At 52.8% G+C, this 24,098-nt stretch overlaps 8 protein-coding genes across 8 annotated transcripts; 3 read left to right on the forward strand and 5 right to left on the reverse strand.

Moving 5' to 3' along the window:
* Positions 1-3,828: 3,828 nt before the first annotated feature.
* On the reverse strand, positions 3,829-5,607 carry CGGC5_v014314 (Maltose permease MAL61; the record flags this gene model as incomplete). The annotated part of the gene is made up of 4 exons (XM_032023050.1): positions 3,829-4,054; positions 4,110-4,138; positions 4,198-5,212; positions 5,270-5,607. 4 exons carry the CDS (start codon positions 5,605-5,607, stop codon positions 3,829-3,831), a joined length of 1,608 nt encoding a protein of 535 aa, XP_031880066.1.
* Positions 5,608-7,147: 1,540 nt separating this feature from the next.
* CGGC5_v014315 (uncharacterized protein) lies at positions 7,148-8,806 on the forward strand (the record flags this gene model as incomplete). The annotated part of the gene is made up of 1 exon (XM_032023051.1): positions 7,148-8,806. The coding sequence occupies one exon, from the start codon at positions 7,148-7,150 to the stop codon at positions 8,804-8,806; it is 1,659 nt and encodes a 552-aa protein (XP_031880065.1).
* A 214-nt stretch (positions 8,807-9,020) lies between these two features.
* On the reverse strand, positions 9,021-10,619 carry rhgB (putative rhamnogalacturonase B; the record flags this gene model as incomplete). Its single annotated transcript, XM_032023052.1, has 4 exons — positions 9,021-9,690; positions 9,843-10,064; positions 10,121-10,139; positions 10,193-10,619. 4 exons carry the CDS (start codon positions 10,617-10,619, stop codon positions 9,021-9,023), a joined length of 1,338 nt encoding a protein of 445 aa, XP_031880064.1.
* A 2,742-nt stretch (positions 10,620-13,361) lies between these two features.
* On the forward strand, positions 13,362-14,576 carry CGGC5_v014317 (uncharacterized protein; the record flags this gene model as incomplete). Its single annotated transcript, XM_032023053.1, has 1 exon — positions 13,362-14,576. One exon carries the CDS (start codon positions 13,362-13,364, stop codon positions 14,574-14,576), a length of 1,215 nt encoding a protein of 404 aa, XP_031880063.1.
* A 969-nt stretch (positions 14,577-15,545) lies between these two features.
* On the reverse strand, positions 15,546-15,980 carry CGGC5_v014318 (uncharacterized protein; the record flags this gene model as incomplete). Its single annotated transcript, XM_032023054.1, has 1 exon — positions 15,546-15,980. The coding sequence occupies one exon, from the start codon at positions 15,978-15,980 to the stop codon at positions 15,546-15,548; it is 435 nt and encodes a 144-aa protein (XP_031880062.1).
* Positions 15,981-18,135: 2,155 nt separating this feature from the next.
* Positions 18,136-19,416, reverse strand: CGGC5_v014319 (uncharacterized protein; the record flags this gene model as incomplete). Its single annotated transcript, XM_032023055.1, has 1 exon — positions 18,136-19,416. The coding sequence occupies one exon, from the start codon at positions 19,414-19,416 to the stop codon at positions 18,136-18,138; it is 1,281 nt and encodes a 426-aa protein (XP_031880061.1).
* A 1,181-nt stretch (positions 19,417-20,597) lies between these two features.
* mlkA (Myosin light chain kinase A) lies at positions 20,598-22,616 on the forward strand (the record flags this gene model as incomplete). Its single annotated transcript, XM_032023056.1, has 3 exons — positions 20,598-20,909; positions 20,961-21,176; positions 21,228-22,616. The coding sequence occupies 3 exons, from the start codon at positions 20,598-20,600 to the stop codon at positions 22,614-22,616; spliced, it is 1,917 nt and encodes a 638-aa protein (XP_031880060.1).
* Positions 22,617-23,029: 413 nt separating this feature from the next.
* CGGC5_v014321 (uncharacterized protein) lies at positions 23,030-23,362 on the reverse strand (the record flags this gene model as incomplete). The annotated part of the gene is made up of 1 exon (XM_032023057.1): positions 23,030-23,362. The coding sequence occupies one exon, from the start codon at positions 23,360-23,362 to the stop codon at positions 23,030-23,032; it is 333 nt and encodes a 110-aa protein (XP_031880059.1).
* Between the last annotated feature and the right edge of the window lie 736 nt (positions 23,363-24,098).

Below are 24,098 nucleotides of genomic sequence, written 5' to 3' on the forward strand. Positions count from 1 at the left end.
CGCCATTTGATCGAGCTGCGCGCGCAGCGGCAGGTGTTCAGGACGATGCTGGCTGCTCACTCGTCGCCCTCTTTCTCCCGCGTCGGTCGCTTGCCCGCCTGGGTGTGGAGGAAGGGAAGAGCCCTCGTGTGGTTCGGTGCCCATTTCGGTGGATTGACCCAGATTCTGAAGAGCGCGCAGCCAACGAGGGATGCGGGTTGGATGGGTGACAGGGTTGACGGGTGTGGGATTGACAAACAATGGTGGTACAAGAGATACAAGACGGCCAGGGTAGCTAGGGAGAAATGGAGGTCGAGGAGGGGACTTTCAGTCATGGTAAGACGATATCTCGGAGGGGGGGTTGCCACCATCGGTCATGTTTTTCAATTCTTGTCTAACGATTCCCCTCTTCATTCCCAAGTTGCCAAGTCTCTTTGGCGCTGTTGAGAGTCTTCATATTCTTCATCTGTTGCGAAGAGATGAGTCTGTTGAAGAAACTGGTTCACACACAGCGGTGTTCCTCCCGCTGAATCAGTCGCGATTAGAGATGCCAGGTCCAACAAAAGTTTTGCGCTGGACCCCAGGACTCAGGTCCCTCGACCGCGATAAGGATCGAATTTTTTATTGCGGCGTGCGGGTGGCATGACAAGGATTGTGGGAGGACCGAACACTAGCACAGACTTCGCGCAGACCCGGACCAAGCCAACTAGCTCTGCAATGTGAGTGGCAAAGCCAACGGCGCGCTTCCGCTTCTGGAAGGTTGATGGAACGATGGAGACGCGCAGTGGGGTCGACTGAGATTGGAGAGACAAGACTGGCCGTTGAAAGGCTGGGCAAGCAGGCCGGCTAGCAAAAGGGCAGGGCTAGCTTGTGGTGCCGGGTTCGTTTGCATTTGTCTTTGCCCGGCGTTGGATTGGACTGCCTTGGGGACGACAAGAGATGCTGTATCCAGTCGGACGACACGCATGAATCATGGTTCCGGGTCTGCTTCTGTCTTCGGTGACCGGGTGAGCCAACTCATTATCGTCGTCTCACAAACAGGCACACAGGAAGAGAGCGAGAGCCCAGGAGAGAGACACAGGCACACGCCAGAACCAGCTTGGCTTCCGGGGCAGCCAATGACCGTGTGGCAATGGCAGCCGGGGACGGCGTCGGGCAACGATGATTGAAAGCCTCCTGATAGGCTCAACACCGGCCTTGTCCTGTACGATGAAGGTGTGGCAGATCCTTCCGTTCTCCTGGGCGCGACTAAACATTCTGATGGCTGCTAGGGGCCGAGACCCCAAGACACGCCAGTGCACTGCGACCCCCAAACCGCTGCTAGAGCACGGAGGCATGCGGAGAATTGGGACTGGTTGGAGATAGCTGCTTCAGCCGCCCCGGCGCCACAAACGCCATGGATCGAGGGGAAGGGAGGGGAGAACAAGACGTCGCGGATGCTGATATGGGTTGTCTCGTTCAATGTCAGTTGCTCATCTGCTGTTCTGGCCACTGTCTGCTCACATACTCTCCCGATTGTCTGTTCTGTTTTCTACCTTCTTCAGACTGGATACCGTCTGAGCATAGCAAAGCAGGACATGTTCCGCGAAGCTTACGGGGGTCTCACGCCCAGCATGTGGCGGCTGATAGCCAGCGGGAAGGGTGGTGAGATCGGCGATAAGATGTCCTTGGGCCCTGTAATATCAAATTGTAGGTGCGGACTGAAGCCGCCTGAACCTGCGAGCGACTCGTAACTCGGGGGACCCCGTCCCGTGTCAAGCTGGCATTGAGACGAGATGAACGCTTTAGATTAGCGAACAGTCGCCGTCATCAATCACTCAGCGCAAGCGACGCCAATGCCAGGGAGTGTCCGGGCAACGCGTAACAACTGAACCTCCGCGAGTCCTTGTCTCATTTGCAGTCCACGATGATAACAACCACTATCCCTCCCCTTAGCACCATCCTTCTCCCCTCATTTTGGCCTTAGCTGCTCTGTCGGCTGGGGCCGAGAACATAAGCATGATCGGGGGTTCACCAGAGACTATCAGTTGTCACGCATCTCCTAGCAGGCTATCCAAGAGAGGAACGGACATTGAAGCAGAAGCACCAACAGAGGCACCTTGCTGCATCTGCCATCCGCAATCCCAGCATCTCCAGCTGCCACCTCCCCAACCCGGCCCTAGGAACTCGCGCTAGGATGCCATACGCGCAGGATACAGGACAGACTGACGCGCAAAAGGTGTGGCAGGCCCCACGCCACCCCGGGGAAGCGATCAGTGCTAAGGTTCCCGGGCTTTTGACAAGTTGCGACTTGCGTCGTATCTCTGCCCAATTCAGTCAATGACCGCGTGCGCTTACAGCCTACAGATTGGCTAGAGACAAAAGTGCCATGCCTTTCCCACACTCCCCCAGGTATCTCTGCATTTCAGCTTCGGCCGGCTCCGCTTCTTGGACGGGTCCGTTGGTGAGCCCCCAGCGCAAAACCGCTGCGTAATTGAAGGCACGTGAAGGGATCAGGGTGATAAGCTGTAGGTGAGCTCCGATCCTCTATTCCGGGTCCTCGATGGTCTCCGTCGGTCTCCGGTGAACATCGTCAAGCATTTGTCGAATCTGCGCGCGCAACAGCCACACATCTGGTTCTCGATGTGGAAGCTTTCGTATCTAATGCTCTAAATGGATCGCAATTGGATTGACGTCCAGACAATAGTCGCAGCCGAGAAGTTCGGACAAGGCCCTCGACAGAACAGCATTTCTTGGAAGCTCTGATAAGCCGGTTCATTCGGATGCCAGCGTCGCGGATCCAGAGACGCTACCACGTGTGTGGTATCCGCCCCCAGATCCAGCAGGACGGCTGGGTGCCAGCGGCTTTGCCCTTCTTCTCGGCCGGCTGGGCGACTCCGCTTGCCGGCGTCACGGCGGCAGCTCGCGGGCGCACATTTTTGAGCGTGGTCCTGGTTCCTGGATGCACGTCTCTCACCCTCGTTCTTTGCAAACATAACCCTACCGCAGACGACAACCTTATCATTCGTTAGCAGTTTTTCTCCAAGCAGGCGACGTTGATCTTCGTATGCCACGTGCTTTTTTGTCTTACTCCTGCAACATGCCGGCCTGGAGAACCCGCTTCTCGCAACTATTGATGATTGATGAGATCCGACCGACGTCTGGATTGAACCACTGTTCCGCATGTTATATTCTTATTAGCAAACTCGATAGAATGGTAGCGAATGGCGTTCCATCTGCACTCTAAGCGTGCAATTCATTTACTTTTCTCAAGGGACCGGCTAAGAATAGGCCAATTGAACAGCGCCGATTGGGTGCATCCTCTGCGGCACGTCGCCCCCTTGAGCTGTGCATACCTACCACCGAAGTCCCATTACGGGCGGTAAGACACCGTCGTTATTCGATCGCACGTCGAAATTGTACAAGATGGAATAAAACCTACTCGAAAAGGTCGGTCATTGTGTCGTTGTCAGACGAGGAGCGCCAGGTGTAAGAGATGCCGACATTCGCGCACGACAGAGCACTCCACCATAGCCTTCACAACATGCAAAGCCAAAGTGTGTGCAGAAGGCGTCAAAAACACATGTGACTGGACGTCTCGCGCGTAATTATGAGGCTGAGGTTCAATCCGACGAACTCCTTAGTCAGGTTGGGCACATGCTTCACGTCTGTCGGATCGTGCAATTCCTCTCGATCACATCATGAAAATGCGAACCATGCCTTATAGAGTGCTTTCATACAGGCTCAGGGATTTTGCTGCATCAGCCAGTATTAAGTGACCGTGTATCATTGTTTCGTTGAGCATGCTTCATTCCAGTAAAAAGATCATATCAGTTTCCTCCTTGGGACCAACGTCCCGCAATGTGGGTATCAAATGTTCTCAGCAACAGCGCGCTCGCTCTTCTCCTCAACCTCCGTCTTGTAGCTCTTGAAGTCGCGTGCAGGGACCTTCTTCATGAACATCTCATCAAGCTCCTCGTAAGATCTGCCGGCAACCTCAGGTTGATACAAGAAGAGGTAAACCGTGGACAGAATGGAGAAGGCACCAAAAATGAAAGCAACCTTCGCCTGCAAGTTCGCTTGGTCGGGGTTGAAACTGGCATTCATGTTAGTGCTCGGCCATAGCAAAGGTCTCTCACAGGTCCACTCACAGGAAGGGAATGACGAAAGCCCACATAGTCTAGAATCATAGCTGTTAGTCAAAGGCAATTGAAGGAGGTTCAGAGGAATAACACTTACGAAGAGAGCATTCTGAAGAGCCAAGGCCATAGAGGCAGTCTTCGCACGAAGTCGAGATGTGGCAACCTCGGTCAACAAAGAGTAGGCAGTCGCGCCAATGGTGACGTTGTAGAAGAAGCAGTAGATCAGGAGTAGCGCAACTGTTCCCTTCACGGCACCAGGAGTGCCAGCGACAGCAAGACCACCAGTAATCATGAGCAGGGTCGTGAGGATACACATGCCGTAGAGAGTCAGCCCCCGACGGCCGACTCTGTCGATGAGGAACCAGGAAACAACATTGCCAAGCATCGAAATGACTTGTTGGACAATCGCCAGAATGAAGCTCTCCTGGGTGCTGTATCCAGCCAGTTGTTGGTAGTATGTGCTGTAGGCGGACACGAAGTAGACTCCACACAGGGCCTGGATGCTCAGGGGCATGACGGAGATGACAGTGCGACGCAAGTTTGACTTGCGGAAACACTCGGCATAACTTGCGCCTTCAGTCTCCTTGCGCACCTCTGCCAAAGTGGTCGTGATAATGGAGAGACGTTTCTCGGCTTGGACTGCGTCGTAGCCAAGACGGCTCAGGGACTTCATAGCCTTCTGCATTTTGCCCTTATTCACCAGCCACCACGGAGACTCTGGCATGAAGGCCAATACCAGAATTCCCAAGCCACTCACACCATATTGAGAAACGAAGATAGCTCGGTAGGCCCAGCGGTCCTGGCGAGCACCTGTCGCGTTGACAATGAGGGAGACGATGAAAGGACCGATCGTGAAAGCGATGGCAGCGGCGGCGGTCAAGATACCACGGAGAGCCAGAGGCGCGATCTCGCCGATGTACGTCATGCTGACGGTAATGAAGGCGCCAATGGGAAAACCTGCGATGAACTTTCCGGCAAAGAACATTTCATTGGTCGTGCTGGTAGTCTCGAGTGTGATTCCGACGAAGATGAAAATGTAGCTGATGAAATATGTCCACTTTCGGCCGATGATATCTGTAATATAGCCAGCACCAATGGATCCAATGACGGCACTGTGAATAAAGTTGTCAGCAATTGATCTATCATAATCGTGTATTGGTGTCACTCACGATGCCACCGGCGCTCCACTGTAGGCAGATTGCCATTTCGCGGGAAGTACATAGTCGCCATTGAATTCGTTGCCAAAGTCTTTGCGGAACTCGGGGATACTCAGAATGCTGCCGCCCGCCTGGTTGTCGAAACTGGTGAGGATAAGGACGTAGATGGCGTAGACACACCACAGAAACGCCCAAGGCTGATTCTTGATGGCCTGCAAAGGAGTCTCCACGTGATCCTCGGCGGTGGCAGCGTGGCCAATCTCCTCGACGTGTTCGCCCTTGGCCGCGGCGATATCGTCCTTTTCGGCGACAATGGGCGTCTTCGACGCTTCAAGGTTGTGTTCGGCCATGGCTGGCTAAAGTAATTGGTGCGGTGATTCCCCGGGCAAAGAAGTTTAAACTGCTGAAGGATTCTGGGGGTGGCCCCGACGATCTGGGGAAGCTGAGGAGACGAGTCTGGGGAACTGGGTCCGAAGTTTCGGTTTTCCGGGAATGGCCCCGGTTCTTATTCTCAGGAACGATTTGCAACTGGATCTGTTTGAGGGAATCGTAGGCACTTCCTCGGATCAAAGTCGTTCGAATGATGGGCCGAACAGAGCCCATTATCTGGGGCTCTTCCTCGAAAGAAGACTTCAGCCCCGAGTCCTGGGCCGAGCGTGAACGCCTCCAGCCCAAGAGTGGCCTGAAAACCCAACCAGATGGCTGACTTCCTGCGGGGGAGGGGCCGGTTTCTGCCCATGTCGGACTGTGTTCGCATGATGCCAGTGCGTTTCAGTGATGGCGCGGAATTATGGCCGGCAATATGTTTACCAAGGAAGAGAGTCAACAACATGCCTGGTAGTTGGGTCTGCCTGAGTCAGTATCTCTTCCGAAGAAAAGCCTTGGGACTCGTGGTTGGCTATCTTTTGATGTTGTCTAACCTATTTAGGGGTGTTGTGAGGATCCTTGAGATGAACTTGGCCGTGGCCCTGGTCGTCAACAGCGGCAGGGCCTGGACCAGACGTGTCAATGACCCGTCTTCTCGGTCCTAATCTGGGGACCCCACAGTAGCGTGCAATTGCCGACGGTTCTTTGTGGAGAATACCACGAGGACGCGGGGTTCGACCCGGAAAGTTGGCTGTCGTTCATGTTACCTTGGCAAGCTGTTGCTCAAAAACGAAAAGCGCGCTTCTTTACCAGGTTTCTGAACGCGATGGTAGTGCGTAAAAGAGTTCTAATCGCGCGTTGTAGACATTTGGTGTCAAATTGAAGACAAGTCAAGCGCAATAAAACCAGGTGCAGATCATTTACAGCAACTGATGATGGCTGGGAAGCCAATGGTGTGACGGCAGCTCGGCATCATGCTAATGTCTAAAGACCCTCTTTCATCTGAAGACCGGCTTCGATCTAATGACCACGCCAAGGAGAAAAATTGGCAAGAAAACCTGAACTAATTCTGTAAACACCTCAAAATAACCTAGTCTTACCGCGACTTCACCGCAGTTTTACCGCAGTTGAACCCTTGGTGTCCGCGTGATCGATGTTCCAGACTCGGCTTGATTCACAATGTCCGAGGTCACCGCATTCTTCCCCGCAAACCATGACTAGGATCTCCCCACGCCGACTTCGCGATGACGAGGCGGGCCCAATTGAGCAATCGGAAGCGGCAGCCACACTTTTTGCTTTGCCGGACAAGTGGGTTTGACTGCCTTTCTCGGGAGGATGTCACACCGAAGCGTTTACGAATGCTGTTTGTGATCGTGGCGTGTCAAAAACAACATTAACCAGCTTCAACCCATGCTTTCAGCTGTAATTCCAGACCACATAGACGGGCGCGTCAACCAAAGCAGGACGTCCAGCACGCCATTCCTTATCAAGCTAAAATAGTACAACATCCAACCTCAGACCATCATGTCTGATGCACCCGAGGGCATGGTCGCGAGCGTTCTCCCGACAAGATGGAACCGAGAATTCGAAAAGGTCGCCAACGACCTCTGCCCCGAATTGCACAGATGGGCTCGCACACCTCAGCGAGTTATCAAGTTTGACCAAGACGACACCCAGTACTTTGGTGTTCGTGCTGCGCCGGCGGAATGCACTATCGACCAGCTTCCGTCCAAGACTTGGGGAAAGGGAGATGAATTCATTCTCGACTTCGGCGTCCACATGGTGGGATACATATCGTTTCGTCTCGAGTCCCGAGGATCGCACATGGACGCACCTTGCAGGTTGCGCCTTACCTTTGGCGAGTCTCCGTTTGACGTGACCTTGGGCATGGACAACGTCAAGACTTGGATCAGTACCAGCTGGCTCCCGGACGAGGTCATCAACATCGACATGTGCCCTGAGCTAGTGACATTGCGCCGCCGGTACTCCTTCCGATTTCTCCGAGTTGAAGTCGTCGACACATCACCACTGTTCAAGGTTGTCTTTTCGGATATCAAGTGCGAGTGTGTGAGCGCCGTCAGCCAGACGCATTCACTGGAGGCGCTGGACTTTGGTGATGAGCTTCTCCGGAAGATTGACCATGTCAGCATCTCAACCTTGAGAGACTGCATGCAGACAGTCTTCGAAGATGGCCCTCGTCGCGATCGCCGACTATGGAGCGGAGACCTTCGGTTACAAGCTCTCGCAAACTACAGCACTTTCAAAGACTTCAACCTCGTCAAGCGCTGCATCTTCCAGTTTGCGGCCGTGGTTCGCGAAGATGACTCGGTGCCTGCATGCATCTTTGAGCAGCCGCAACTGACGCCTTCATCTGACTACATCGTCGACTACGACGCTCTCTTTGCGGCTATTGTCAACGACTATATGGTGGCATCGGGTGACACCGCTGCCGGCCACGACCTGTGGCCGACCGTGCTTGGATGCGTCAAACGAGCGATATCGCACCTGGACCCTGAAACTCATGCCTTTGATGAAACGAAGGGTGAGGGATGGAAGTTCCTCGATTGGCAACCCGGCTTGGAACATAGCGCGGGCGAGCATGGTGTCCTCCTGTACTGCCTCAAGGCGGCGAATGCTCTGGCCAAGGTCCTCGGCAAGGAAGCCCCTTTTGTGGATCTCGTGGCCCAAATGACCGAAGCAGCGAAGGCTTTTCTTTCACCAGAAAACGTCTTCGTATCTGGCCCCAAGGGTCAAGTGAGCTATGCCTCAGCATCATGGCTGGTCCTGGCCGAGGCCTTCCCAAAGGATGTGGCGCAGACTGCGCTGCTCAATACCCTTTCTCATCCTGAAGCTCTCAAGCCCCTCACACCCTATCTATGGCATCACGTATGCGATGCTCTTGCAACCGTGGGATGTTATGATAAGTGTATTGAGATCATGACAGATTATTGGGGAGGAATGGTCAAGGCTGGCGCTGATACGTTTTGGGAGTGTTACAACCCGGCAGACCCAAAGGCGAGTCCTTATGGCGATGCCAGAAATAACAGCTTCTGTCATGCCTGGAGTTGTACCCCTACCTACCTGCTAAGAGGGAAGCTGAAAGAGTTCGTGGGTGTGAAGGGTACGAAGACGGTGACCATGGGTGGCTTGGATGATAGCTGGATCCAGTCTCAAGTGAGCTGATCGACACCTTGCGAAGCTACCTGAGGCTGTTGATGAATCATCGCGGGACAGGGAACGACACATCAATCATAGACTATAGATCTGCGGAGAACATTATGATCATTTCCCGAATGATATGTGCAGCTTGGCTTTTCCAATAAAATATGTACAGGAAAATATGATCAGCTCAACAGGTGAGCAGTATGACTAGTGTATGTTCTAGTGACAGATCCGCTTAGGCAGAGCCCAGCAGAGCGGTCTTGGGCTTCTGGCCAGGGAAGAAGGTGGTGGGCAGAGCAGGGATGTCGATGGAGGTCGAGAGACCAAGACCGGCGGTGATCTGGCCAGGCATGGTGGTGGCCTCGTAGTTGGCAACAGTCTTGGTGGTAGCGGTGCTGGTGTAGGTACCGGAGCCAGTACGCAGGCAATGTCCAGAGCCGAAGGCGTTCTCGCACTTGTCGACAATGGACGAACCAGCATCGGTCCAGATGTTGATGCTGGAGACGTCGATGTTCTCGCAGGGGACGGCAGCAGCGCAAAGGACGACAACGGGGCCGCGAGAAGCACCGTTGGCAGCAGTACCCTTCCAGTTGGAGAAGGTCAGGTTCTTGTACTCGACACCGCTACCCGAGACCTTGCTCTGTCCGGCCCAGGCAGAGTCGATCTTGAGGGAGTAGGCGTTGCCGTGACCGATGAAGTTCTCGAAGCGAGAGTTCTGGAAGATGCCATCACCGCCGTTGTTCTTGATCATCATCATCTGGTTGGAGTTGACGGTGTAGATGTTGCGGTAGGTGATGTCGGAGATGGCGGTGTCAGCGCCGAGGGAGCCGATAGCACAGCCGCCAGACCAGTTGCAGAAGATGTCCTCGATAAGAATGTGGCTGGACTTGTTCTTGACAGTGACGCTGAAGACTTATTAGCCAAAATTCTGCCCATGTGGAACGGTCACGGAGCCTGGAGCCCGGCTATCGGTCCCGTCTGGCAAATGCGGCAGGCACCGCAAGACAGTGGCCGGGTTCAACCAAACCGATCTCACGGAGAAGAGATGTGAACTTACCACTCGTCCTTGTTGGTAACCTCGACATCGTGAACGTGGACGTTGGTGCAGGCCATCAAGTCGAGACCGTCAAGGCCACCCTCGTTTCCTCCGCGGATGATCATGTTGTAGACCTCGCCGTTCGTGCAGGTGTCCAAGATGATGTGGAAAGCGGGCGAGTCAACGAGAGCAATGTCATGCACGCTGAAGTTGGTGACGGAAACGAAGCGCAGGAGACGGGGTCTGCAAAGTCATGGTTAGAATTGCACGAACGCATTTTGTAGAATCGTCGGTCTCACCCATAGACACCCTTGCCCTCTGCATCTTTGTTAGCATCGCGACTACGTGAATGTAGTATGTTGACGACTTACGCTTGTGGAATTCGTATCCATAGCCCTGCATGGCACCCTTGGAGTTACCGCTGTAGAACTCAACATCGGTGGACTTCTGAACAATGATCATGTGTCCACCAGCAGTGCCGGTGCGGTAGATGGTACCCTCGAGGTTGATCGAGACACCAGAACCGCCAGAGAGCGTCTGCCAAGTGCTCATACCCCATTCTCCGGACGGAATCAGGATCTCTCCGCCAGTCTTGCAGGCATCCCAGGCAGCCTTAAGGGCGGCGCCGATGTCACCAGTGGCACCGGTCTTGGCACCGTAGCTGGTGATGTTGCATGTCTTCTTGGCCGCCTTGGCTTCACGCGTGGTGGACGGTCCGACGGTACCGGAGAGCTCGGCGGCGGCCCAGCCCGGGAGAATAGCGCCCAGCGCAAGGAGTGAAAGGGAAGCGAACTTCATGTTGGATTTTGTAAACGAATGAACGACTAACAGTCAAAAAAATGAGAGACACGGAATGGGAAAGGGAGTGACAAGAACAGCAAAACAGGCGACGATTACCTCCGAGAGGGACTCCTCAGGATGATAAATATGGAATTGTATCTCCTTCCGCTTCCTCCTTTTCCCCCTCCTCGAACCCGTCCAACAGACGACCACCGATCTTAGCTCGGGCATTCTTTTCCAGAACCAGCGCCGCGTCCCATTTCCGCCCACAGTCCCCACGATTCGACCATCGCTTGTGGGAAATTGTACGGAGAGCGGTGTTGAAACTCGCAGGCTGACCACAAATGGCACAAACTGGTCTACAGCCGGGATTCTAGCGCCGTGTTAATTAAACCAACGACACAGACAGTGGGCATGCTGCGCGCTCGCCTGCCCAAATGCCGTACCAAACGGGGGCTACAGGTATGGAATAAAGTAATGAGTGGCGCTATCGGAGCCTGGACACCAGGCGATTCTCCTCATCCCGGTTCCTCTGTCAGGGGTGTTGCCTGCCAGGTGACTTAACATCAGCATCCCTACTCAGCAGCACGCCTTGTAATTCGCGAGTTCAATCTTTCCACGAACAACTTGTTGGAGAGTTTGCAGGGGCCTGCTGGGGAAGAGTGGTGAAACGAAAAGAAACGATGCCGATGAGCCGCGTCATTGTCGCAGTTCGTCCCGTCTTGGTCAAACAAAATCCCATTTGTTTGGCACACGCTGTCGAAGTCATCGGCCAGGGAAAGATTAAAGAGGAGGTCACGTCGCCATTTTCAATTTCTTGTCTGTCCATCTGCCCAGCGACACCCCGACTATTTGGAGATCACGGCATTGAAGACGATGCCGACCGGTTCAAGCAGATTATCTGACCGGCGTCATGTCCCAACAAAAGAACGGCATCCCACTGCCGGCAGCCTAACCCTGACGGCAGTCTAGCTCCTCGATTAAATTGCGATATGGTAGCATCAAACACGCGCACTTTACGGCGGCCTTCTGCTTCCGGACGAGACAAGCTTCTAGCTGCCGTCCTCCCGGGACCGTCGCCAAGCACCGCGCCGTCACGGCGAGGGCCCGTTGGTTCAGGCGGAAGGGGGATGCATTTCGGACAGATCAAGATCCAGGATCGGTGGTTGATGGACCCTCAGGAATCGGGGAAAATTCTCCGTTCATCGCGCAACCATTTTTCTGATGTGTGCGACTCCATCGTGGAACCCTTTTACGGAGTGCTGGAGCAAACCCCCGCACGAGGCCTCGTAGTTGAAGATTATCAGTGAAATTAAAGTCTGGTCCCCATCGGCGCTGACTCGTAGTGGCCGATGACCACACAACGACACGCAGACATGTTGTACTCGTACGACGCTGCAACGTGTCGGAGCTGATAACCAACTTATTAATATTGTGCACGCTCCAGTACCTTTTGATTTATGCCTGGCACGAGCGCGTCGCACAGCCCACTCTGCGGTTGAAGCATCAGAGACGGGAGAAATGAGGGCCTCACGGCTCGCTGTCATATTGCTCGTCGGCTGCATTCAGCTTGCATCCTGCGATAGCAGTCTCGTTTTGAGAATCAATGAAGGCTATTTCGAGAATACACAGGGTTCGCTATATAGCTAAGGGATCATAAACAACGCACGATAGCCCCAATTGGCTTTTGCAGAAATCACGGACATCGAATAAGCCTCCACCACCTTCTTCGGCATCTGACCACACATAGCCTTTAGGTGGCCTACCACTAAGATCTCGATAACCTGCAATTCCCCTCAAAATTCTTGTTGCCAAGAATAAGCTTACCATCCTTCCACTGCAGCTTCCGGCAGGCGACCAGCCACGAGGCTCGGAATCGGAGCCCGGGTACTACTCCAGCTCGTGGCGTCTGACAGCGAGACTGCGCCGCCGCCTCCGACGCGCTCGAGTTCTTCCTGTAGACCTGATGCAGTCTGGTTACCAAGGCTCTATGCCAGTCCTTCCCGCGTCTCAGCCCCAGAAACTCAGCCAGAACCTGCAGCTCAGCCCAGCTACGCTTATCGCGCTTGTTTGATCAGAGCTGCAACGCCTTGCATACAGCTCTGGGCGAGTTTCCAAGCTTCCCATTGGGTCCTTCTCGTCTAGTCCGGAGGGAACGACTGAGAGAGACAACAGAGTATGCAGGTCATGCAGCAACCCCATTATTAGCCTACTGCCGACACACAATGTGTACGGTTGTTCATCAGCCTCCACGGAGGATGCCGGCATTATGAGTCCCGGCCGGGGGAAGTGTAGTTTCCGCCGTCAAACACAGGTCCTCGAAGTATGTTGGCTTACACTAGATGACAGCCCCAGAATAGAAGGACTCACAGCCATAGCCCCATCACAGACAGGTGTGCTATCGCCTCAACATGGCTTGCGGTCCGCAGTGTGACCTACCTCCACGTAGTCGGGTCTAGGAATACACGGAGAATAGTTCCCGAATATGGAATTCTACGTCCCTATGGATTTTAAAATGAAGTTTATAAATTGATCGCGTCTTCCCCATTATGATGCTATTTTCTCCTCTCATCATCAACTCAGCTACTCAAGACAACTCAACAACCTCACCAATTTCCTTTCCTCTTCTCCTTTGTGATTTCCTTATTTTCTTTGTGGATCTATCTCTTTAAGAATCTCGTACAAACATCCGATTATTCTCTTCGCAGACTTAACTAGTCGAACCCTGCTTGATCTATTATCCATCCCATTATCCTCACCATGCATTCTTTCATCTACTTCGCCGTCTTCGCCGGCATCGTCGGTATCACTACGGCATCTCCTACCGAGTCAAACACTGATCCTACCGTCTGCGCTCCGGGTACCGGTTTCTTCCAGTCCTGCAGCAATGGCTTCAGGGGCTGCTGCAAAGCCGACGCTTGCACCATTGGGTACTGCCCCGATGTGACCGTCACCTCATCCAAGACTGCCAGTGTTACGGCGACCCCCATTCCCGAACACAAGGCTCACTGGCAGCCCGAGACCGTCTCCGATCCGACTGTTTGCAAGCCTGGCACTGGCTTCTTTCAGTCTTGCTCAAACGGCTTCAGAGGCTGTTGTAAGGAGGACGCCTGCACTTTGGGCTACTGCCCCCCTGCCTCTGAAAAGCGCGATGAGACTGTCTGCCCTCCCAACACCGGCTTCTTCCAATCTTGTGCCAACGGCTTCCGGGGCTGCTGCAAGGGCGACGCCTGCACTCTTGGTTACTGCCCCGATGTCCCTGCCACCGTTGTCAAGCGTGACGATCCGACTGTATGCGCTCCCGGCACTGGTTTCTTCCAGTCTTGCTCGAATGGCTTCCGTGGATGCTGCCAGTCCGATGCCTGCACTCTTGGATACTGCCCTTCCACCACTGAGAAACGCCAGGACCCAACCGTCTGCGCTCCAGGCACTGGTTTCTTCCAATCCTGCTCCAACGGTTTCCGCGGTTGCTGCAAGGCCGACGCTTGCACTCTCGGATACTGCCCGTCAACCACCGAGAAGCGCCAGGACCCAACTGTTTGCGCTCCCGGCACTGGCTTCTTCCAGTCCTGCTCCAACGGGTTCCGTGGATGCTGCAAGGCCGATGCTTGCACCATTGGCTACTGCCCTGACCTGAAGGTCCGCGAGCCTACCGTAAAGCGGGACGAGACCGTCTGCGCCCCTGGCACTGGCTTCTTCCAGTCCTGCAGCAACGGCTTCCGCGGATGTTGCAAGCAGGATGCCTGCACCATTGGCTACTGCCCGGACGTCAAGAGCTTCGAGACCGTTACGATTGCTCCCAAGACTTCGCCTACTCCTACGCCTGAGGCTAACCACGAATGGCACGCTGATCCCAAGAACACCGACCCGACTGTGTGTGCCCCTGGAACTGGCTTCTTCCAATCTTGCAGCAATGGCTTCCGTGGATGCTGCAAGGCTGACGCCTGCACCATTGGTTACTGCCCTTCCAACTAAGCATATAAATGATCCAGGAGTTGTGGTACAGGCGGTAGTTTGTTAGATGATGGTATAGATTGCATTGTATCAGAGGGTTAGATCAGCATTTTGGCGTCTTTTAGGGATTTATTTTCACGGCGTTTTGGCTACACATAATACAACCACATTCCTTTACATTTTGACGGCCTTGTATTCTATGTGGACTGGTTTTCACAACCGCATTGAGTTGTTAGACTCCCCAAATTCGCCGGATCGAACTTTGCCAACTTCATTAGACCGACTTATGCCTTGAGCAAGTTTCCACTTTTGTATGGGAGTTTCTGTTTTCTGACCAGGCGCAAACTCATTGGACAGACTAGTTACTACATCCTTGGTATGAAGAGCATAGGGATACTATGATAGACGTTCGCCTTGGCCTACATGTAGACCTTGTGAGGTTTCCGAATAACGGTGGTCTAATAAGGGTAGCCTCCCATGTCGTGATTGAAGAAGTAGTATAACTTCTCTCACGTGGTACTCCAACCCAGTGTACATATTAAATTACAGAATGATGGCTGCAAGTCTCTCTGTAGTTGTTGCGACCTGCCAGACCGTTTAATACATGGGACGTTGTAATTTGTGAGCTCTCGACCAGTCGCGGAGGTCGGGCACGAAGTGCGCGAGCTGTCCCCGCAAAACAAGATTAACGAGTTTCAAGTTGACATCAGCTGAAAAACCTTATCTATGTTTCCTCTGAGACCGTCTGTCAGATGACAAGGCTTGATTAACATTTCGGACGATTGATCTGGTGGACGACGTTCCTTATTGGAACATCAAAACGTCTGCATCGGGATATCACAAAGCCAGGTCGATATCTTAGAACTTCTTGTGCATTCTGTCATTACATTATACTAATATGTACTTTGCATCATCTCATGACTTTCAATCTCTTGTCGAGATGGTATTTTTCCTCCTCTGATCCTTCTCCACTGTAGCAAGTTCACCCATTTAAGGGAGGTTCTGGGGAGCGTAGCTCTGGTCGGGGTTGACAGTCTGGCCGTTGACAAGCTGCTTGTCGGTGTAGGCGGGCCAGACGATGAGCTTCTGGTCGGTGACCGAGAAGGTGGTGAAACCGGCATCGGGGCCGAATTGGCCGCTCCAGCCAGAGGTAACGGTGTAGGCGCCGCACTTGGCGTTGGAGGCAGCTCTGCTGGCGGGAGAACCGGTGGTGGTGAAGGCGCAGGCAGTGGCGTCCGCCGTGTGGGTGTTGATGGAGAAGCTGTAGTTGCAAGAGGTGTCCTCGGCGTTGCAAGAGCGAGTGAACTTCTCAATGGTCCACTCGGGAACGGCGGCCATCATGGACTTGGAGTCACGCTTCTCAACGGGGGAAGCGGAGATGGCGGCAGCAGCCAGGGCAGAGAGGAAGATATTGGTGATCTGCATTTTGGAGGTTGGGGGTTGTAGAGAGTTGAGTAAAAGTAGTATTAAGGTTGTGGATTGGTAATTAAGGTGGTAGTGATTGTCCTGTTGGAGTGATGATCCAAATAGTTGCTTCTGGGGAGGAATCTCTGGTCTTTAAGTATTGCTCTGGATGTCAAGGGTGTGCCTTTGGAGGACTGCACGTGAAGGTGCCTGACAACGTGAACGCTCTGCCGAGAGACTCGAACGATTCGTAAAGTGACGTTGCCATCGTGTTCCGGGTCGCATTCTGGGAACCGAGAAACCGTGGAGCATTCGGCCGCTTAGCCACCCAGTCACCGCTTCCTTCGTGCCGTCATTCCATTATGACAACAATGCCAAAGTGACATGACCTTGAGGGTAGGCGACTATGCGATCAGGAACTTGGAAGTTACTCCGGGTGTCCAGGAACCTCGCTTAATTACGTATTGAGTTCATTCTGACAGCGAAAGTGGCTCAACCGGGTCCAGCGCATCGCCCAAAAGCCAGGTTATCCAGCCACCAAAGCCCGTTTTATTGAATGGTGGCTAGTGATGCTAGGACAACACAACTGACAACCCAGGACTAATTCTCGTATTCAAGGTCGCATGCATTCAATTTCTGGGGCAGGTGGACATCAACTCCAGGCGCATGACGTACCGTGATGAGACCCCGAGATTAATACGAGCGCTAACTGCCGGGGCCAATTAACCGTAACAACACGACTCCACGTACTAATCTTCTTCCGGGGCCCCGATCCCTCCGACCATCGTCGCCTTACTGTGCCGCCTCCGCTGATCTGCCTGTATTTCGATTGATTCTTCCTAGCGTTTCTTCTAGAATGCTATGTTTAGCGACCGGCTGAGCCGAGCCGATGCTTTCCTCTGGGTGCTGCCGGAGCCCGAAGAGCGCCCAGCCGGAATCGCGGGGTAGCGGTGACCCGTGGGATTCACCGATGGGCGGCTGAACGCGACGGACTGGACCTGCATTTTCTCCCTTGAGTTGCTCGGCACCTGGGCTCGCTATGTATCGCCACGCGCTATGAAGCAAGCTGCCCTGACCAGCGAGGAAATTGACGGGACCTGCAAGCTGCATGCATGAACTAGACAACGCTAAGATGCAATCAGACAGGAGGATCCGTTAAGGCCAGGTATTGCTCCTCCCTTCTGAGACTGGTGAAAGGCTTGTCGACGAACACGAGAAGGAAGCGGCCGTAGATGGGTCAAGTTCATCCCACATGCATACTCAAAAGTTGATGATCAGGCTGTTTTTGCGATTCAACGAGAGCAACATGAATGGATCGTCAAGTGCTGACATTTGGGCAGTGCTGCTGCCTGGGCACCTGCGATAGTCAACGCAAATCCTGGATTTAAAGTAGGGCTTAAATGCTAGCGGTGTCTCGCAGACAAGTGACACCGCTTGCTTCCGTCAGGGCGTAGTTAAACGTTACAACGACTTTCCGTAATTGTCAAGTGGCCGCTACTAATTGCCACCATCTTCAATTAGGAAACGGATTTACATTTCCGACACTTCAACCCGTCGCAGAGTCGAACACCCGAATTCGTACTCCAGGAGCAAGTTGCATTGGCTTTACCCCCTGCGCTCCGTGTGAATCGAATGTTGCAATTACTCAGTCACCGCTTTCTTACAAACGATTTAAAATGGGAAAACAAATCAGCCCATTATTGATGTCATGTTGACCCTGCAGGGAAGAGTTTCGTCAGAGGATAAGGCGATGAAATGATCTTGTCTAACCTCCCATCGTTTGGAGGATAGACTGGTGGTTGAGTCTCACCTCAGAGTAAATAAAATGTTAATCTCTTAAGCGTGAGATATGTGATGCGGGGCGCGAAAAACGAAAAAAAAAGAAATGCCAGGCCATGAGTTTACTTGAGCTGCCCAGAGGCGGATTCGAACCGCCGTCAACACGGTATCGCTGAGTGACGGAGACCACAACGTATCATCCTAACCAACTAGACGATCTGGGCGACAGGAATCGTGGCTGATTGGAAACAGCCCGAGGTTGCGGGACTCTAGTTGGTGGCGCCAATCGCAAGACGCATCGTGAAGACCGATTCCCTGGGAAGTGGAGCACATTGTGATTTTTTTTTTCCTAGGGTGGGGTTGATTTCGACTGAGAAAGCTAAGGTACTGAGGGATACTACAGCACGAGAAGTCTTTCGTTCTCTCTGAGTGCAGACTGCAAATCTCGGCCGTGCAATCCTTGAAGAGACAGTCCGAGACGCCTCGCTTCAACAGTGTTAAGGAGTTCCAGCAGTGCGTTCCAATCCTGTTCAGTTGTCCCCATGTCCCAAAGCCCTCCATCCTCCTGCTGCTCTCCCTCCTCGTCTTCTTCCGACCACTGAGTCGGGCCCATTCCCATGTCATACTTGTAGTATCGGAGGAACTTCTGTCCTACTTGATCAAGTCCAACACCGTTTTTGTACCTCACTTGCGGCTCACGAGTCCCAACAACCTTCTGGTGCGGTCCTGGAGAGGCGAAGTTCAGAAAGACCTGGTCTTGAAGTTCTTGTCTGAACTTGGAACGCTCCCTCCTGTACTTTGGCAAGGCAGTATCCACTTCGTTCGCGTTATTGTTCGTGTTCTGGTGCCAAAATTCCGCGTTGTAAATGGCATCGTTATGCTCTCCGTTCCATGAACCTGAACCCACTTTGAGAATCTTCAGGCCTTGCATGGTGTCCTTCCAACGTGAGAACACAGCATGCCATCGAACGTCGAATTGAACAGTAATATCGTTCCAGTCTCCCACGCCCTTGTTTACAAACCATTGCTTGCTTGGATAGTTGTCGTTGGAAATCTCCATCGAGTTGCCATCGCTGTCTGTGCCAATGACTGTCGTACCTGTCTCGAGTGGTGCAGCTATATCAGCTTGAAACAGTATGATGCAGTCATCGAGATATAGCTCCTCAAGTCCTCCGCTATCGTTCTGTCGGCCAAGAGAAGCAATCCAATCGATCTGCCATTCGTGGCTGAGAACGTAGTTTCCGAGTGCTAGGACCCTCAGAGCAGGAAACCCAGAATCAGGCCCAGATCCGGGGTTCACGGCTCGAAGGTCTAGCCGAGGGCACCAGCCCCAATAATCCTTGCAGTAGAGAGAAAGAGTCCTGAGATGTTTTGATAGTTCCGGGGAAAGCCACGTGCGTGGAAGGCAGTCAATGTCGTATCTCTCAGGAAAGTAAATGTTGTTCTCTGGGGAGGCTTCTTCATTCTCGTGGGCGATGAACAGTTTCAGGTCCCGTAGGTCTGGGGACGAAATGACTGACTTGAATGCAGCAGACTCCGTCAGTCGTTTGTCATTAAAGTCTTGGAGGTTAGACACGGTGATCGTGTTAACGTGAATCGGCTGAAGGAGCTGCCCATCTTCGTCGCTTAACTTAAGACCTAGAGATGTCTCCCATTCAGATGATCGGTCTTCGTGCATCCTTGAGTGCACCCTGTTCATCCTGCGTTCTTGACGGTTCGCAACTCACGTGCCTGCGAGGCAGCGCATGACAGTGTCAAGAACCCAAAAACGAAAGTCGCAAGTCTCTTCAATTCCGTAGTAAGGTGAGTCGCCATTGCCGACATTTTCGTTAAAACGGATATTGACCGTCTTGGCATTTGCAAGCATTCCGACAAATGATAGGGCGGCAAGAAACTCTTGTGGCATCGGGTATTCTTCGTTGATGTTGTATTTGAACGACGGCCCAACCCAGGAGTCAAGAGATCTCGCTGAGGTAGCCATGAGAAGATGAGGCGATGTATCTCATTTGGGAGTGGGTGCAAGTCTGACATCATGGAAATAGACTGATGGCTACCAGCTGAATACTAAAGATATGAGAAAGATAGAGAGGGAGAGAAAGAAAGAAAGAGAAAGGGAGACCTCACCGTCATGAAAAACAAAACAGCGCGTGGTATGCTTTTGTTGGTTCGGTCGGGTCCACATTCTGCGCCGCAGACATCACCGGTGGCAGCAGGCAGCGACGCAACGGTTCACGATCCATGTAGCTGCCACCTTGTGGTCTGCCAATGCACTCTAATTGTTGTTTTCTCACTGAGTACAGCGGTACAGAGCTAATTCCATTTTACCGCCTCGATTTCCAATGCGTTCCGGAAAAGAAGATAACAACAGCATTGTAAGGCCCATCACCACCAACACCAAAGCTCGTCGCCGAGAGGGTGTGCTACCGATGATCATGAGTTTCGATCTACAAAAATAGAAAAGTTTCAGAGGGGGAAACAAGCTCGCGAATGATGACAAACTTGCAACAACTGCCTTCTCGTTGTTGAGGCTTCAACTGAAAGATCCTTGCGAGTGTGTCTGTCCGAGCACCAAGGCAAATGCACACTGTCACCTGATATCCTCACAACACCGCATTTACATGTGGCTACGTTTATGGACAGTGCGGTTCCGCAGAACTCTCATTCTCACTGCCACACGTCATGAACTCTAATGCCCGACTTTCTCACGCGCTCCTCGCGCTTTTCGATCCCTTCTCTTTACATGTCTCCCAAGCGGCTGGAACCACAAACGGCGGCATCATGTGTTCAGCGTCTCCGTCTTGAATGGCGCCTTGATGTTCCTATCCATATCAGTCGACAGCCTCAGCGTGCAACGACAATATGAACGCGATGATCGACGACGACACCATGCAGCTCGTCCAGAGTGCCGAGCTAGCCGTGAGGATCGGGCCTGACGAGACCGTTATCCATGCTGGCGCCGACAATGGGCCGGGAAAGGAAGAGCACTGGAAGAGTGAATCGTATCTGGGAAGCGGCGGTGTTGGCTTGGTTTTCCGAGAGAAGTGCATTGTGGGACCGTCCTTCGGTCAACTAAGAGCAGTCAAGGAAATCCCGCGACCTAGGACCAAGAAGGACATTGATGTGGATATCATGAATGAACTGAAGGGACTGACTATCCTTTCTCAGCCCCAGGTAATCACCATTCCATGTCTATTGTAGCAAAGCTGACCGCCTACAATTAAGTACGAGGCATACTTCGTAAAGACACTGGGTTGGTACCAGACGCCGTCCAAGGTGTTTGTGGCCATGGAGTTCCTTCCGCATGGAAATCTACATTCGCATCTAATGGATCAAGGGCCCATACCGGAAGCCCAGGCGAGGCTCGTCATTCGACAGGTGTTCCGCGGGCTAGCATATATACATCAACATAATCTGGCGCATCGCGGGCTGAAACCATCGGTAAGCAGGACACAGTTTTCTCCTCGTCATCAGTAAGTTGACTAGTTCTAGAATCTTCTCATCCGAACTCAACCTCCTGGGAACGAGTGGTGGATAAAGATTGGCGACTTTGGAATTAGCAAGCGACCCAAACGTACCATCAGCATGTCCTTGGCAGCCGGCGACACAATAGGCTTTATGGCGCCCGAGATCCTCGGTCTTTCTGGTATAACTGATGATCTTGCGCCCGACATCGCAGCTCAAAAGGGTGACATGTGGGCGGCCGGAGAAACACTCCACTTCATGCTAACATGCGCACACTCTTTCGGCGAGGACCTCGAAGCACTTCGCGAATACTCCAATGATGGTCGATCATTCCCCAACGAGAGGCTCCAAGGCCAAGGGGTATCGTCCCCATGTGTCTCCCTAGTTCAAGATCTCATGTGCTCTCATCCGAAGCTCCGTCCCGATGCCGAACAGTCCCTCGACCACATTTGGTCTCGCATGATAAATCACTACTCAACGTCCTACTCACGAATATCCAGTCAAATCCGCTGCCGTGGACTGGAAGCGCCGTCGGTTACTTTCTCCCGTGACGGAGAGCGTCTTCTCGTAGTTTCTCCCGAGAAACTGTACTTGATCGAGTCCAACAGCGGAAGCGTAATCAAAAGCTACGAAGCTTCGGATCGAACATTTGCGAGCGCAGCAATATCTCCCGACGATACATTCATCATGGTGCTGGAGGATAGTGGTCGCCTCAGTCGATTCGATGCGAAGAAGTTGAAGCTGCTTGAAGAGAGGGGGCCATTTGGCAAGATGCCAGCCGGTGATTGCTTTGTCTTGTACTCACATGACGGCCATTGTGTGGCAACTGCACATACCGGCAACTTCGTTATATGGAGACTGAAGGGATCTGCTTTACCAACAGCTGGTACTTGGCGGACAGGCAACTTCACCGTCCGATCTATGGCTTTCACCACGGACGATAAGAACATTGTGCTGGCACTCGACAGAGCTGTGCATATCATACCGCTGGAACCCGCCATCACCGGGACGGGCTATACTCGGGGAGAAGAGATGATCAAGTACCCAGTCTTTGGGCCTGTTACTGCTGTCTCGCCGGACGGGGCCGATTATGCCCATTGTGACTCGGATTACATCTATCTTTGGCGGGACAACGCCCAATGCTGGCGCCGTCAATACTATCACTCCGTGCCCACCTCTGCGGCTTCATACTCTGCGTCTGGAGCAACCATCGCGACAATCGACAGCCGCGGAGGAGTTACGCTTTGGAGAGCCCGGAGCATGAGCGAAGTCGGATGCATGAAGTTTCCTGAAGAGATGGTGGCTAGAGTTGCAGTCTCACCACCACTGGGGAAGTACATCGCGTTAGGGTTAATGGATCAAAAAGGCCCTAGAGTTGTTGTTCGGGAAATTCTCAGCTTCGTACCGTCGGATTAAACACTAGCAGAATGGTTCTCAGCTCACACGTATTTAATGAATGCAAAAAAGAACAAGGTTGCCTCATGCCTGAATCGAACAGGCGATCTTCTCATTACTAGTGAGACGCTATACCACTTAGCCAATGAGGCTTTTAATTGCCTGTGATTGAATTCGGTTTCTGGGAACTTATTTCGTCTCGAGGTCAGGATCTGTGGTTGTCCCACTTCGGCGTTGGGGCTCACGATGGGGCGTTCAGGGGTTCCGGTGCTTTGTGACATGGACTAGGCACCATACCGGTCTGTGATCCAGAAGCCACGTGCTTCAAAGGCAGAGATTTAAGGTCTTTTAGGAGAGCCAGAAAGGAAATGCAGTTGGATCTGTCTGTTCTACCTACTCTTCCAAGCTTGATGGCACGCTGATATCACGGCTTCTCATGCCTGGTTCCAGGGACCCACAGTTTGTAAACCTTGAGATACAGGAATCTTCGTGCCGTTGACAATGTCCCAAGTATCCGTGCGGCAAATACTTGCAGCCCATGAGTCACCTGACGTGATCTCGTCCAAGATGTCTTTACGCATCCAAAAAGTCGCTGTTCTGGTATCCGTCACGAACTTGAATGCCGTAACAATGTGGACTCCAACCTTGCGGAACCTGGCCGCAGAGTCCGATGCGTATCCTGCCTCGTCGTCCAGGAGAGCCTTTCGAAGATCAGGCTGTTCGGCGTCAACTAGACCTACGTTGACGAACACGAGGGTGAAGTGCATAACCCGATCTTATTGTTCGCGAAACCTGGGGAATGTGAAGCTACACTCCAAGATCTCATCCAGCGGAACTAAGGCGTGCTCTGGTGCAATGACCCCAAAGGGCAGATTGCGACGCCAAATCCTTAGTAACGTGGTAAACTCGGCTCTCCAAGGACCTAGGCTCATTGTCCGTTGAGGGTAAGATCTCTTCAGGGATTCTGGCCGAAGCGTTATCTCCCTGGGAGCACGCGCCGCTGTTTTGACACTGCCTTCACAGATACCGTAAAGTATGTTGGAAAGCCAGTGTGCTGGGTAGCCAACTTTGTGCATCTGTGTAATCAATCGGAGCAAAGCAGTCAAGTTAAGAGGAGCATGAACTGGACGGTCGCTCCAGATCGGGCGGGGGTACGGGATGCATATCTTCAGAAGATGACCGTAAAGCCAATTTTCCAAGGCAGGTCTAGACATCATCCTATTTCGCGGCACCTTCTTCGTTCCCGAGAGAGCCCACGGGAAATAGTTCTCTACCATGAACGTGTTGTCGCCGACCAACTTCTTCATTTCTTCTGGTATCTTTGGAGCGTTGGGGTCTACCTCGCGCACGGCACCGAATTGATCAGCCACTTGTTTGGAATCATGCATGAGCATGTACTCCGCAAGAAAGTGATCGTGGGTGTCGAACATCGGAGGATTGAGAAGGTTATTGAATCTCAAGTTAGAGGGCCGGCCTTCGTGCAGAAGAGGCATCCCGTACATC

Source organism: Colletotrichum fructicola, assembly GCF_000319635.2.
Source record: "Colletotrichum fructicola Nara gc5 chromosome Unknown KSG_Nara_v1_contig09, whole genome shotgun sequence".
Classification (NCBI taxonomy): domain Eukaryota; kingdom Fungi; phylum Ascomycota; class Sordariomycetes; order Glomerellales; family Glomerellaceae; genus Colletotrichum; species Colletotrichum fructicola.